The sequence below is a fragment of the Lepisma saccharinum genome, chromosome 10, assembly GCF_977018435.1.
Source record: "Lepisma saccharinum chromosome 10, izLepSacc3.1, whole genome shotgun sequence".
Lineage (NCBI taxonomy): Eukaryota > Metazoa > Arthropoda > Insecta > Zygentoma > Lepismatidae > Lepisma > Lepisma saccharinum.
The window spans coordinates 57,169,451-57,186,399 of NC_139238.1; the positions used below are offsets into that span (position 1 = coordinate 57,169,451).

At 34.7% G+C, this 16,949-nt stretch overlaps 2 protein-coding genes across 2 annotated transcripts in view; both read left to right on the top strand.

Annotated features, from left to right (window-relative positions):
* Positions 1–5,716, top strand: part of LOC145994111 (uncharacterized) — a 113,592-nt gene extending 107,876 nt beyond the window's left edge. The window contains exons 9-10 of the mRNA XM_083130199.1: positions 4,643–4,753; positions 5,610–5,716. Coding sequence (XP_082986325.1) covers positions 4,643–4,753; positions 5,610–5,716 — 218 coding nt within the window. The remainder of the gene's footprint in view (positions 1–4,642; positions 4,754–5,609) is intronic.
* Positions 5,717–7,198: 1,482 nt separating this feature from the next.
* The window catches only part of LOC145994362 (protein sidekick-1-like), a 104,448-nt gene continuing 94,697 nt past the window's right edge, over positions 7,199–16,949 (top strand). Inside the window, exon 1 of the mRNA XM_083130477.1 lies at positions 7,199–7,327. Coding sequence (XP_082986603.1) covers positions 7,225–7,327 — 103 coding nt within the window. The 5' untranslated portion in view covers positions 7,199–7,224. The remainder of the gene's footprint in view (positions 7,328–16,949) is intronic.

Below are 16,949 nucleotides of genomic sequence, written 5' to 3' on the forward strand. Positions count from 1 at the left end.
TCAGTTTGTTGGTATTTGAACAAAATAACCACAGGACAAGTGTGTTGTGAAGCAATTGAGTTTGATTTCGTTGATCACGTTTAAGTCCACTTTACGCACATACATACATTCATACATACGTGTGAGTGGGGCCTCCCCGATGGCGCAGTGGTAGCGTCGTCGCCTTGTAATCAAGGGTTCGATACCCGGTGGAGGCACATAGTGGTTCGGATTCCACTATAAACTGTAGGTCCAACACAATTTGCCTTAATGTGCATAAAGTGGACTTAAAACACCAATTCAAGTCAATACTTGTGAGTGTGTGTTTTTGTGCGTGTCTTCGTGTGGTGTGTATTTGTTTGTATGAGTATATTCATGATGTGTACGTGTGTGTGTGCATGTGTAAGATAATAAGAGAGAGAGGTGTACATGTTGTAAACATATGTTTACAAAACTGTCTAAATATAGTCCAGATGATGTCCTCTTAACTAAATTCAGAAATGATCCTTTCTCGAGCATCTTCAATTTTGATGAAACTTCTACAAATTGGGGAAACGTGTAGACCTGCAAAGTTTCAGATTCATAAGTATTTTGGTTGGGGCTCCAGGACAGCTTCTATGAAGTTGAGTTTCTCAATTCAGTGTCAAATATGAATGTTGTGATGAATTCGCTCCTTATTTTAGGAAGCTGTAACTACTGAATAAATTGCCTTGAGAAGCTGGCATTTCTCTAGTTCATGGACCACGAAAATGTCCTAAAGCTGTTTAAATGATTTAGTGCCTGTCCAAATATTTATTGAGTTATCCATCCTTAACACCTCCCCCAAAATTTAATTCATAAATTTGAAGCCATTTTCAAAAGCCTATGCCTAAAAAACTACACTTCTAATTTGATCATTATTAGCGTCACTGGAGAAAGTACATCTAATTAGTCTACTAGCCTTGTGTTCTATTTTGGAATCTTAAATTATGGTCTAATATAAAATTGTTGGATATCCTTCCCCTTTCTCTTGATAATATATATTACTTCTTACAATTCCTTTTGCAATTTACAAATTGCTATTTGCACAACATCAACGGCTAATTAACAACGAAATTCAACTTGTGTAGAACGCTGTGCTGTTCACTCAGTCAAATCTATTACAAGAAATTCCACCCACCCAAAAAAATGAGTGGATACAACCTGCGTCCACAAACCTGCCTGTAGCCACTCCTGCCCATATATACATCTTTTTTATTCATCTAAACGTTTACATTTGGCGAACTTAAGGTGTACATGTTTTACATATATTTTTGAAAAAAATATGAATGTTGAATTTTATAAAGAAATAATGCCCCCCCCCCCGTTTCGATGGTGCATTCTACCTTGTTGGTATCTTTTAATTAACTAAGTATTTACCTTCTTTAGCATTGCTTTACACTTTGCTATTTCGTTTGAACCTATAACTGCACCGAGTTCACAATTTGAAAATAAATGTACAAGGGCAGTGTAATTGTTTCTCACTCCTGACATAGATTGATAAGATGATGCCACCCAACGAGTATCAAACAATGTGTTAATCTTCGTCATTGTTGTTGCTACTGCTACAACACTCTCGAAGAGATTCCTTTGATGTTTGCTGTTTTGACTGAGTATGCAGCAGCCCTGGCCCAAAACCATGGTAACGGTTGAAGTTTTTGCGTGCAATGACGTGTGACCGGCCAAGTGAATGCATCACTTCAATGTGAAGTCACGTGAAATGACAAAACGAAAGTGTGCAAGTATGCAGATATTAAACACCAGAACAAGAACAATGTCTAGATGAGGATGTGTACTACAGGCTGTGGAAAAGGAGATGCGATAACCACTAACGCCGTCAAACGGTTGGGCGGGAACTTTACGTCACATACCATGAAGAAGTAATAGGATCTGAGCTGATTATGTCCTTTGGTATTAGTCCACTCAGAATTAGTTCACTTCATCAAATGATTTACTAAATCTCATCAATTTACATTGTCGAATTCATTATTTGAGATTTTTTGGTTTAGGTACAACATCTTCACCGAAGAGAAAATTATGCTCATTTCTTTGTTTTCCTTGACCCTGTACATCCAGGGTCAAGGAAGTCAGTAATAAGGCGTGTTATATACAGTGTACGTACAACTATAGATTGGATTGTATCTTCTCCAAATATGATGTATAAAGAAACAAACTGCCGGAGAACTAAGTGAGGTGAGTGTACAATTTTATATTACTATTATAGTGGAACCACAATCAAAGAAACCTGCGCAGACTCGCGACTCCTGTGCACCGTACTCCAGTGTGGAGGGGAGGGGGAGAGTGGAGCATGCTCTCTCATAGTCCGAGTTGAACGGAAGAGGAGGAAAGTTCTTTTTCTTGTGGTCGCTCTTGTAAGTAAGGGGAACTGTGATTGGCCATTCATCTGTTTTATCACTTCTTCATAATCTCAATTGACTTAAATGGCCGGAAGAGCAAAGTAAATTTATCAAATATAAATACAAACACGTACCGTTTAATAAATAACCAAAATGGAATGAAAAGTTAGCAGTTTGTATTTTTATTGCTTTATGTGAATATGTAGGGAAAAAGCGAGAGAGAATTGTACACCAATGGCAAAGAAATGGTAAGCGAAGTATTTACCAGGATTATACTCCCTACATTCCTGCTCATAATAAGGAGTCGAAGGTATCTTGCTTAAGGATCTTTCTTCGATGTAAACCTAAAAGTTGACTTTTCAGATTACGTACATAATCTTCTGGGCAGAAATGCGCACTGCAGATTCTAGCATTAGCATGATTCACGTTAGACGTTTCCACACGAATCCAAAGCTCGGTGACCGAAGAATCCTTTTGAAAAACGTATATAACGTATATATTATGTTCAACGTACTTGGAAGATGTATCTTGTGCTGAACTAAAATAAATAATAATAACAAGTGGTGTGCGGTATCTCGGGAAGTCGGGACCGGGATAGGAAAGAAAAATTCCGTCCCTATCACGACTTCAGCAAATTGCTTCCCTAAATTTCTGGATCCCGAGCAGTCAGGAAATACCGAATGGTCATTTTAAAACGGCATTAATTCTTGACGTTTTCTACATTGCAAGTGTCTGGAACTTATCGGAAATTGTTAGTTTTCATTCCAGAAATGCAAAGAAAATCACTTAAGGTGAAAATGAGAATTTGAGATTTCCCGACTAGTCGAGAAATTGCGAATATTTCCCGTCCCGAATGTCAGGATTTAAAAAAAATTCCCGTTCCGATCAAAAATAATCTGTCCCGCATAACAATAAGTACCTATCTATATTTATTTTCAATTTGTCTGAAGCCACAAAATGTAAATGGATGGAAATGCTCATTTGTGTACTCGATTTCGTGTGTTCAGTTTCTGGCATGGTTTCCTATCTGCATAGTGCAACACTAGCGCATAGATTTGGAATTCATTTCATGGATAAATTCACCTCTTACCGTCGTTTCGTCATTACGAGTAAACAACGGATTGGCCCAACCTATACTTCTAATAACCTTGGTATGCAGTACGGTACATCCGAGAAAGATATTAAGTACAATGACTGCGTATCCTTGTTGACAATATAGTGAACAGTAAGATATAATAATAGAAACAAAGATCGTAGCCTGGCACAATTTAGCACGTTCTGGTTAAACAAAAAGTATATGAAATAATCGCCAAAACCCTTGCAGTGTTACGAGCTCAAAATGAGAAAATTTTCCCGTATCGTATATAACGTCACGCTAGTATATCTGAACTTTTGCTAAAAACTAATTGAGTATTTGAAACCATGATACAGATATTAGTGGAGAACGGATGTTCGCTACTCAGATGCAACATTGTGGTGCAATCTACCCCGAACTAAATTTTAACGTCCAAATAAGTTACAATTATCGTAAAATCTATCATAATATTCAAATCCTTCGAAAAAATTCGTAAGTATCTCAGTATAGATCTTGGTAGACATTTCTACTCCTTCCTCATTTGAGTATAATGCTAGTCTTATTTCTTGTGGTAATTTAACTCATCTAGAAAAAAATTACAACACTACAAGAAATTGGACTTTTCATTATTAATTCTGAATGAATGAGAAATCATCCATTGTTACATGAATGTAGATCTGTAACTTCCGGCTATTGAAAATTTCTAAGGGGATGATACACATTCATTAGGTATGTTTCTTCGCGTTGCACAGTTTACAAACTATTAAAAAAAAGCAACATTGATTTCAAACATTTTTGAATGTTAAGGTTTCTTATCTGTTTTTAATACTGCTTGTCCATACCGTCTCCTGGAATAAAATTAGATAATAAAGGTTTAGTAATTACATTAGTTGTTTTATGACACAACCCCTGGACAAGGAAGTACATTTTTATTATATGTAAATACCTGTCTTCATATATTATTTTTCAATACTACAGAAAAAGAAGAATTTGCTTATATTACGTATTTTTCAATACTACAGAAGAAGAAGAATTGGCAATCTTTACAAACAGTTTATACTTTAAAGCTTTTAGAATGCTATTTCTCACTGTAATTAGGAATGTATTCATTAGATTTGAATTTACATAATCTTCAATAATGTGTGAAATTTGAAGTTGATTTCATGTACTAATAAGTAGTTTGCATAAAGTTTTCGTCTGTATTTTATTTTAGAACATGAAGATATTTTAGTTGGAAAGGTTCAACAAGATGAGGAAAATGATATTTGGAAATGTAAAATACCGAAATCGAATATCCAAACTATACCAGAGAAAATCATTGAAGGTTATGTATCACGTTATATTTTGTCGTTATTGATTTATATTTATCGGAATGATTTGCACTATTTTCATGTAAGTGTTTAGTTTTATGATTTCAGTTACTTCATTGGAAGTCATATGTTAAGTTCCAGAATAGAAATTTACAATTTTAGTCCATTATGAATTATTTTGAAATGTTGTCTAGTTATGTGTTCAAACTGATTCAATGATATAAGCTTTGCAAATATCATATCTTTAGCATATCTGCATTCTACATTTTCCCCTCTCGACAATCGTCTTCCTGCAAGGTTATGATGTCAGTAAGGACAGGAAGAGCCTGAATAGTGAATATGTTTCTGTATCCCTGTCAGCCACTAGGCCTTTAATAAAACCTGGATTCCTAGACAATGACAACTACTGGGATAAATGAAACAGCCCAACCCGGTAGCGTCAGGAACTACAATATCTGTCTTCTAGTACATCGCCACGAAATCAGTACTTAAAATCAGTCTTTCAAAAATCTTCCATATGTACTGTTAATGCAATTTCAGCCTTATATTCATCAACATTCAAAAAGTTATATTCGTGGGATGGATTCAACAATTGACTATTCTCACAAAAACCTAACCTAATGTAGAACTACCGTCTGAAAACATTAAAACATATGTACAATATTATTAATCGATTATATATATATATAGTATATATATATATATTTTATATTTGCAACCAGCGATAATAACAATCATGATTGAAAGTAATACATTTCAGACACACAGACCTATATAAGTCCAGCATTTCTGTAACAATGAAATGAATTTGGTTTTTCTGCAAATGCATTTTTTGAATTTCATTTATTTAATAAAAATAATTAATTTCAGAAAAGGAAATTGATTGCTATAATGGAGGAATTCTTGATATAGAACATGGAAAGTGTCAGTGTCCACCTGGCTTTGTAAGCAAATATTGTGAAACAGGCAAGTTTTAAAGTAAATTTACCATTTCTCACTCAATATTTTGAAGTCAAAATTGCAAGTGAGCAAATTATCTTATGCATTTTAATGTCATTCTGTAGAAAATTTGTATCAGGTAAACGAACGTAAAGTAGTACAGCTAAAATTCCTTGTCAAGTTTCAATACAGTGCTGGAAGGCAGTTATTTAACGTTTTGAACATAATTGAGTTAAAAAAACTGAAATCTCTGATAACAGTGCTATGTTGTTCAGACCCTCCAAAGATCTTTTACATTTTATGATTTGTGCTCAGGGCATTCAACACCGTCACCTAATATTTTTTCATTAACTCCAGATCCGATTAAAATCTATTTGATACCCCGTCATCGTGTCAATAATTCTGCTGTATAAAGATCATACATGGTCTTTCAGTGCTGTTAGAGATGTGCATATTAAATATTAAAAGAATATGTGAAACGACCCTCCAAGGCCTATGCAAACAGTTCGATTGTTCATGCTTGTCAATGGTTGTGTCTGTAAAATATGCATCTCTCGTTTTTATTTACATTTCTGTTGTGTAATGAAGCCACGTTTGACTTATCTTTCATTTATAACACTATTAAGCTTTGTTTCCATGATATGAAAAAGCTAAATATGCTGACCAAGGCAGTAATTTATTTTTTTTAAAAAACATAAACTAAACGTAACGTTGCGATATTTATACACACGAGAGAAACAGGACATGGCATAGAGTGGGATGAGGCTAAGTAGATAAGAAGGGAGAAAAGAATGCTAGTGAGAAAATGGAAGGAGGCCAAGGAAATAGAGAAGAAAGGTGAAGAAGACCCAATGAACTGGAATCGAGGACTGAAGTTAAACAAAGAATGGAAGAAGGTGTTAGAGAGAGTGGAAAGGACAAGAGAGAAAGAGGAGAGGAGAAGGGAGAAAAATGAAAGGAAAAGAGCGTGAGACAAAAAGTCCAACCACATTCTATATGGATGTAAATATGTTTAGCCTTTTAGGTGAAAGTACAGTTGACAAGGGAAAGCCACCTGCTAGAAAGTTCCAGAATAACTTTCTAATAGCCTGGAGAGAGTAATGTTTCTGTATACGTAATGCCCTGTTTTTGTATCTTGTTACATTTGTACTTGATACAGAGTCTAAAGAAGACCTTGCTAGAAGGTTGAAACGTTACGTTTAGTTTATGTTTTTAATAAAATAAATTACTGCCTTGGTCAACATATTAATTTTTTTCTTATCTTTAATTATTTGAAAGCAAGAACTATATTTAATTTTGATTATCTTTGTGTTATATCTGCAATAAATTTTGAGAATCATTTTGATACAGTCTGCAGATATTATTTCAGGTAGCTTTGTCTATACGTTTCAAATTGATGTACCAATAGACAAGAACCCCATGATGTCTGTATTAGTTCCTACTAAAAAAATATAATATGTTTCCATGACCAAATAGAAGTGCGTATTATCTAGATAAATCTATTTCAGGCTGTGGTAATAACAGGTATGGAAACGACTGCGGGGGCATGTGCTCGGGATCCTCCAGCGGTTGTCGAGGGATGAGACTCTGCCGAGAGCTGGTTGGCTGCGACTGCGCTCCCGGTTTCAAGGGTGCCAACTGCTCTGAGTGTAAGTGATTTTCCGGGAATTCTGAGTAAAGGATAGAACATATCCTTTATGGGAATTATTCTTTATTAAAGAATAGTTTTTACATTGCTTTTCTGCCAACTTGTGGTCCATGGCAACAGAATTGATTGAATGAACATGGCGCTGTCCTTCGCATCTATTAAAATAAATGCTTTCTGGTATGGTATACAATTTAATTTATCTTTAAGCATATAAAAGCAATTTAAATATATCTTTGCAATCATTTATTTAAACAAATATCCATTTTGTATGTTCTGTAAAGTTATTTCAGTATATGAATAAACAAACTCTACTCTTTCACCACAAATTATCTTCAAGGATATTGTGCGAGGAACGAAATTGCTCATAACTGTTTCACGTCTACGTATAGCTATTCTTATTTACAAGTTTATTCTTGTATAAAAATGCTTCGTTTTAATTACATGTTTTATTTAATCTAAACTTTGTTCCTTTATAAAGGACATTTTAAGGTTTTTATCATGTATCCTCTTGCAAAAACCAGAGGCTTTATCAACAAGACAGTAACAGAAAGTAACACCCTACAAATGAAAGGCTTGTACCACCCAATTTGTTCCACATGTACCTTCTCATGAATTTGTAATGAAGAGGCAACTAACCAACGTAAGGGTTTCTATCATAGTAAACCGAATATGTTGATTGACTATGTGACTCTGTTACAAGCAAAGGCTTTCTGAAAATTATTATTGATTATTATTATGATGATTATTATTATTGTTAATAATATTTGTCAAACTGAAATAATATGTACGGGAAACCGGCTATTGCTGAACACTTAAGTTTTGACGGTGAATTTTGGAATTATTTGAAACCATTTTTATACACTGCAAGTATTATAAAGAAATCTTAACACCTCCCCTTCAGAATCAACTCTGTAACAATGTTCCCATATTGTATGTGTTTCACAAGTATGTGAGAAAAAATACACAGTTGTGATTTTCGACAATCTCCGAGGGTTTTTTTTTTGTTATTTTTTGGCAGCTGCCCTCTCTGAAGAATAACAACTTTCACTGCAGCATTTCCTTCTGGATGCACCTGATTACTTTCCATACTAAAGGACGATTATAGCCAATGATGAATATAATGATATATATATATATATATATATATATATATATATATATATATATATATATATATATATATATATATATGTATATCATTGCTTAAAGCACACGAAATGGAAAAAAACTGTTCCATCCCTTACATATGTTGTTCGTACGAGAGCTGTTTGTGAGTTTTCCTTCATGAGTGTTCAAAGTATGTGAAAAGAACAGTAGAGGCAAGCTTCTCAACATTAACGAGTTATCAACATATGTCCTAACTCTTCTAAAAGTTCATGTTCGTCTCTCGAAGTGAAATTAGTGATACAAATCAAATCTGGGGGCAGATAAGGGCTGTGGTGAAGTCGTAGTAACAAAGACGTGTGTTTTGCCAGTAGGTGCGTGCAAGTCGTAAACTTGTTTTCAGTCAAGTTGAAAATGCCTGCGATGTTGCCACCCTCCCCCCCCAAAATGATTACACATGATTCAGAATATATACAAAGGTCAGACATTATTAACACGAGATTCTATAGCGGTAGCACCTTTTGACAGATTAAAGATGCCTCCCCGATGGCGCAGTGGTAACCTTGATGCCTTGTAATCAAGAGCCCCGGGTTCGATACCCGTGGTACAGTGGATACAGTGGTTCGGATCCCACTTTAAACTGTAGGTCCAGTTCCGATTAGCCTTACTGTGCATAATGTGGACTTATAACAACAATTCAATTCAATTTTTACAGATTAAAGAATGAAGAAATTAAACGGCATAATAATTATTTTTGGAAATACGATGTACCCATTCAAAGTCAATTTAGTGTTAAGACACCAAAATTACTATATTAAATTCTAATTTGAAAAGATGAAATTGAAGACATATAATTTCACGATTTGAAGGTAAAATCATCATAAATTACGTATTTTATTCTTCCAATTTTTTACATTTACATTATTTTCTTTTCTGCCATTTTTTTTTTTGCAATTTTATCCGTTTACCATTTTCAATTTGCCTAACCTTTATGCCATTTATTCCTTAGCCATCTTTACCTAAATTCCATTACCCGGATTTTTCGTTAAAAAGCTGAACATCGTGTTCACCATTGTCCATTCTGAAAAATAGTTACCATGAAGACAAATGACGTTAAATATAAGGAATCGTGAGCCTACTATATTTATAAAACATTTCGGTCAATTTTTTTTAGTGCAGAAAGGCTTTTTGGTGGCAAGTCTCTCATTTGTAAATTCTTTACATCATTTCTTCAAGATTTTCTGTTTTAAGAGTTGAAATCTATTGAAGACGAAATACACTACGACTCTGATTAGTTTCTTGAATTTGTACAAAACAGGCCAATTTTAAATTATTAGCTAACGAGCTAGGCTAATGCCGAAAACCTGTTTGCCATTTGCCCTTTCTGCGCTTTTTGTTTACACTTAAACCACACGTGCTGAAAATGATATATGAGCATTTGATGTACAGGATATTTGAAAAACATATTTTATTGTCGTTTTTACGAGTTGGATAAGTTATTCCTATTTATTTGTGAAATATTTATAATGTGTTCTATATGTTAACACAAAATATAAGAAGTTTGATAATGAAGTGACAATATACAATTCTACTTATAATATAATCTATGTTGTTCCTGTAAACCTTGCAACTATAAGACTAAAACCAACAGATTTATGGCTTCTGAAAATGGTTTCGGCTCTGCAACTTTATGTTTGATAATATTTAAGTTGATGTTTATTTGAATTCCCTCGAATATGAGAAATAACTATTTCCTTCTGTCTATGTAGTAATTTAGTGGTATGTGGATATTGATTGGGTAGCAATTTAGTGGTTAGGAAAAAATGTAGTTCTCCTTTAGACTGAATTCGTTTACGCCTCATTCATGTAGTTGTTGTTCTAAGTGACTGAGTCCGTGTGTATGTGACAAGAATATACATCACGATTGTTCGTGTGTATATGTGAGGGGGGGGAGGTTCTTTACAAAGAATAGCACCACGTGTAGCAAGCTTGTTTGAAGAGTCATGAGCCGCTAATATCTAATCTGCATGATTTGCAAATATGTTGTCGTAAGATACGTCATAAAGTAAACTGTGGCAGCTGTAGTCCCGTACTAGTCTGTCTATTGGACTTCCTTGCAGTAAACAGCCCAGTAAACGAAGGATTTTTGTCGGAAGTATTTAGGGGAAAGCTGAATTTTGGTGTATTGTTAGACCATCATAAGAGGTGCATTTTCCCAAAAGTCCTCAACCCTCACCCCTTAACATTCACTATGCAGTGTTTCAACTAAGCATGCATATCTCTGAAAGTAGTAGACGTATTGGGACGTTCATTTTTAAATTTAGTTCCATCATTACCCTCTATAAATTTGGTTCTTTTCATGATTTAAATATTTCCAATGGTTTTTGAGAATTTGTGAGACAAAATAAAAAAATTGCAATTTTTTACTTGCGTTTTTTCTATTGGCACTGTATTTTCGTTACGAACGGTAATATTGGAAAACTATCCCAACAAAAGTTGTAGAGTGTAATATTATCTTTCATTTGATGCCAATAATGGCAAGTTAGCTACCAAAATGTACCGTGTGGCAAGTAAAGTTTTAACTCGCGCAGTCGCTTTCACTCATAATGTGCGCTCCCCTACTCTTGCTGCAGACAGCATGTACTTAGTGTACTGAATGCACACATTTTGATGTTTGTTGTTCATATATGCAACATTTAAACATTTAGAGAATATTTTGAGATTTCAAAGTAGCCCATGTTATGTTGGTAGATAGAATATACAATATCAATTGTCTTTTTTTGAAAATATTAAAATTACTTGTGTGCAAATATTTTCATTACTTACCTCAGGAAAATATCATTCTTGTCTGTTACTCTCAAATTGCTGAACCCTACACATGAATTTTTCAAGTGCTTTTCCGTAGCCTAGTTACACTCTGTACAGGAAATCTATGGAACAGCGCCGTGCACAATGGTAGAGAAGGGGGAGAAAGCGAGTGGACGGAAGAGACCAGTGTGCGCTGCTGCTAACAGCTGCTAGCTGAAGCCCCTCCATACAGCCAATGGTCGAACCCTCTCGAATCTTAGCTGCGCAGAGGACTTGTTTTCGTTTAGTCTATTTGGAAAGCAAAGCTCAAACTAGTGGATTAATGACAAAATGATAGAATGGATGACCCAACTGTAGAACAGTTGTGGATTGTATCGGTCGTTCTTTTTAATAATAAACGAAGACATCCAAAAGGTGGTCCATACAGATAATTAGTTATCTTCACTGAAATCAATAAAGTTGTAAGGAGAATGCCTAGAGACTGAAACTCTTAAAACTTTTACCATGAGAGCAAACAAGAAATTGGTTATGACTACCCAGATCAATAGCAATAACTAATCTGATAATATCAGCAGTCAGGCAGTGGTCATTTCAATCACCTACTGAAATGTCACTAACATTACCGTTACATTGACTGTATGAATGGTTGGATGGCGTATTGGTAACGTCGTCGACTTATTATCAACGGGTTTAGGGTTTGATACCTGGTGGAGTTCGGATCCCACTTGAAACTGTAGGTTTAGTCCCGAGTAGCCTTTCTGTGTATAAAGTGACTTTCAAACTAAACTCAACAAACTAAGAACCTTATTGAAGTTCTGTCATGTTCCAGTTGTTAAAACGAAACAAAGAAGGCAGGATTTAAAAGTGTATCTATTAAGGAATATAGAGATCATCAATGCAGCGCTTGAAGTGCAAAATGTTATCTGGGGGATGTTCGGACGAGCCTTGGGGTTAGCTGAGAGGACGATGTGCTCCTATGATTTACCATGGTAACAATTAGACAATTAGAGAGCTTGGATGATGCTTTGCGAAATTCTTGCTAGCTGGGGAATAACATCCCATTCCATCCGTCCTAACTTCGATCACTGCTTCAGGACTCTTTCAGAAACCACATCAATTGTGTTTTCACTATTATTTTTATGGCTAAGAGATTTGAAAGAACAGACAGACTAACACATCTAACAAAAGAAGATTAGCTAATACTGTTGCTCACAAATCTGTTTCAGGAGTAGTTCTTGAAGATGCGGTTGCTGATGTTCACATAATTCAAATGGGCATACAGAAATTGATAATTAGTCAAAAGTTAAAATAGTTGGATCAGATATAGATTTGCTTGCTCCGCAGTTACAGTGGCCCCGAAGTATCCTGTATTTTACAGTGTCCAAGAGCTCATTCAATTTCACCGAGTATGATATTAGATATCTGTTCCCACATGGCCATTAAAGGGCTTCTTTTTTAGGATGAATGGTGTTGGGAAGGACAGCAGAACTTGATATCACCTAAAGCAAAATCAGGCAGCCACCTTCATCCAAGGAATTGATTACAAAAGGGAGAGAATTATATTCTGGTCTTGCTTGGATTGAGTAAATACAAATATCTAGATGAAGCTCGTAACACAAATCGTATTATAAAGTTCATTCTCATTTGGACGAGTTAACTCCAAGTGAGTCAGCAGGGTGTCAACATACTTTCAGAGCTTACTTACAAATCCAGACATGGTTTGCTGCTGTGTCCGAGAAATGCAACGGACTTTCCTGACAACATCATCTAGTGTTTGCTGACCATAATTAACTAGATTTTGAACATTAGTTATATATTACCATAGACACCTAGTAGTAATGCTCTCAGTTAAATCCACTTAACCACAAATTTACACTAAGTGTTTTCCCCTTCCCCTCTTCTAATTTCGTAAACAATTGCACTTGTGTGCATACGTGTTCACAAAAGTTGCAAATAAGTTTGACATGTGTGACATGTGATGAAGAGAAGTGGAGGGTGAATAAAAATAGATCTTTAGTTATTAACAAAACGAACGAAGGGGAAAAGTAAATGAAAATATTTTTTGTATATGCATATAAAGGGAAATCGAAAGGATCCGAAGGTAAACCGAAGGATCAATGGCGGCCATATTTTAAAAATAGTGCAACTCTCAGGGCGCAGCTGTTTCGAGAAGGTACAAAGGAAATTTTAGTGAAAAGGTCAAAAGGTTTTTACAATGTGAGAGGGAAGACTCGGTATTATTACTAAGTGATTAGGTCGGAAGGGTCAAAAGCGAAGGTGGTTCAAAAGAAGGGCACAACTGTTTTTGAAATGTACAAAAGAAAAATATTTAATGAAAGGCTTTGGAAATGTGAAAGGAAACCCGAAAAAAAATGGAATTTTAATGAAAATGTTTTGTAAAGCGAAAGGGAACCCGATAGAAAAGAAGAAGTAACGAAAAGGTTTTTGTAACGCAAAAGGGAAGTCGCGCTATTGTTACCGAGTGAATAGCTCGTCTATGTGAACGATAATAGAAAAAGAACGTTGCAGATGTTTTTCAAGTGTACAAAAGAAAAGATGTAAGAAAAGGATTGAAATGTGAAAGGGAAGCCCTGGTATTGTTACTTTATGAATAGCTTGCTAGCGTGCGTTTTTGTAACGGGAAACAGGAAAAGATGGTGAAAGACTTGTTGATTGCGATGGAAGGTAAAATGATCTTGAAAGTGTTACATGCTTATAGAATAGGAAAGAGCCGATATATGGGGTACAGGAAGACTGGGGGAAAGGAACAAAAGACAATGGCCGGTGCAGATGTTTTTGATGTAGCAAGAATCTGGTAAAAACAAGTTTAATCTGGTTATGAGAAACTAGTCCGAATAAGTTTTAAGTGGGTGGAGTCAAAAATGTAACCACCAATTAGAACAAAGCTAACAAAGCTTGATCAATGAGAACGAACTATTTGTTCTTTGTCTCTAACGAAAAGAGCGTGGATCGAAGGGGTAAGTAACTTATTATGCTCCTTGAGGGGCACTTAAATAGTGTGAATGTTTAGATTGAGGCAAAAAAATCTTATTCTTATATGTTAAAGGTCTATTAGGTTATTGCGTGGAGTTCTTTTTTTTTAGTTTTAGGATCAGTTTACAATTTTTAGCTGGTAAGTATATTTTTTCTATAGTTTCAAGATTTCAGTTATTTGTGTTTGCAATTTTTCTTGTGTAAAGGTTGAAATTTAAAGAAGATTTTTCGAAACTACTTTGTACTCAGAAAGTGACTACCAACAAATCATAAACTATTTGAGCTACAACTTTTAGGTTTAGCTGTAAGATTCAAGAATTCTGAAGATTAAAGGATGCATAATTGTATAAATACTTTCTCTCTAAACTAACTTTGTTACCTAGCAGTATCTAAATGATACAACTAAGTAACTAGGTCTCTATCTTGCTTAAACCCTAAAGATTATGGCTATGGCATAACTTTGAGTAAGTAACAGTAGCGGGGAAGTGATGTGAAAGAAAGTAGGTATTGAAGCAAACAAGGAGTTCTGAATGAATAGCGAGCGTAAGATTATGGTCTTTCGTATTCACTTTGCCAACCTCAGTGGCGACATGGGTAGCACATTAGGCTAAGAAGCAACAAGTCCTTGGTTTGAATCGTGGCTATGGCATGCATGATTTTTGTGAGTTAATAATAAACTAAACCTTATTATCAGCATTGAGCAAAAAGACCAAGGGAAAGATAATTAAACAAACAACTCTTCAATCATTTAATTGAATCCCTCTGAGGACAATACAGAGAAAACAATAACTCTCCATTTATTTAGCGCTAACTCCTCATAAAATCGGGAATAGTTGATCTCCAAGCTTATATTAGGTGCAAAAAGTAATTCATTTATTTTCCCTAAATGAACGTAAATGTAATATGTCAAGGTAGGCAAATAATATTTTTCTTCCTAGTAACTCTTGGACTACATTGTGCAAATTGACAATGCCTGAGGTGCGAATCTACACGTAGTATAATCCTCTGTTGAGTTGTGACATGTTTTTAAGTAGCTACAAATTTTGAGATCATAATTTCTTCTTGTTCCCTCCATTCATCCTCACTCATGAACAGACACAAATCGAAAAATAAAATATATTAAAACATCACGAACATCCATTCAGTTGTTCCTCCATCCTATTTTTTTCTACCACCAACCTTACACATAGGAGCCGTGGTGGTAACGCATCTGACTCCTTCGTGGGAGATCATAGTTCGTTCCCTGCTGAGAGATCTAAGGTCGGAAAAATTATCACCTATGTCCATGCATAAAGCGGCTCTGGAGTATACCTAGCATGAAAAAATTGGGTATCTGTGGTGACAGACCTGAAGAGTAAAGGGGGGCCAGAGCATTGTGCTGATCCCATGACCTCCAAAGTGGCTTAAAATCGAAAATGCGGGGAGCGGTACTCCCACATCCCCTAAACATATCATCATATCATAGTGCAATATGTATAAAAGACAATTACACACACATGCGACGCGATCTTCTGATGAAACCAAAGATCAAATGAAATCATATTGATTATGTCAACCTAGACATACCATAAAATAGGTCGTAATAACTGCAAACTAAAAACCTTCAGAGAATCTAATACTATTCCTATGATGATAACATTGGAACCTTCAAATAAATAATTAGAATGTAATATTGTATACAGAAACATTAAATACAAATAATATAGAAATAAAAACTACTTGTGAGAAATAAAGCGCACACCTTAAGTAAGTTCACTAATTAATTTTGAAACCTGTTGTTTACATTGTAATGGCTTTGAGCAAGCAATTCTTGAAATTATAATCTGCGCTACCTTATCCATGCTATTAAATAACCAGTCAAATATCTTAAAATAAAATAATGTCACTCCTCGAATTAAAAGCAAATATATATGTATATGTAAGAGTGTGTGTGTGTGTGAGTATGCTCTTACACAGTGTGATAAAATAGTAGTATAGATATGTATCATAGTGAAATTAATAATAATAATAATAATAATTTTAGAATAACCTGACAGAAAAAGAGGCAGTTTGCTTTAGAAATAGAAGGAAATGTACACTACCCTTATAAAAAATTGTCAAAAGTAACATAAAATATTATATTTATAGCGAAATAAGAAACTTTCTAATGTAGTAAATTAGTGAATAGGGTTAAATCTCCCAATTAGTTTATACATTTCTATCATACCCTTTCAATAAAAAAAATAAAAAATAGTAATCTCTGAGTGAAATAATTTAATTGCAAACATTATTCTTTGTTTGTAAAAAAAAGTTGTTAGCTTCTCTGATAAGCAAAAATATTAATATATTTCGCGAACATACTATGAATTAAGCGAGCTTTAATATTCTTGTGGAACATAATAAGTTTGAAATATACTTTAAAATACTCTGTTAAATAGTTAAAGGTTATCTGAGATCGAAATTTTCAAGCCTTCTCTTCTGCATAAATGAGCTCTAGGATTCACTAAGCCTCAATAAAATTTGGTACATGAAGTAAAAGGCAGTTCGAGCGTGGTGCTAATCGCATCATCTCCTAAATAGTCAAGAACAAAAATATACGGACCCCCTACGTCTAGTACTTAGGAAATTTTACCTGCTCTTAACAGTAAGAAAATACTCAACAAACTCAAAAATTAACAAACTCTCCTACGTAGCAGGCAACACCTAACCTAAATAAATATGGAAATACAAGACCAGAA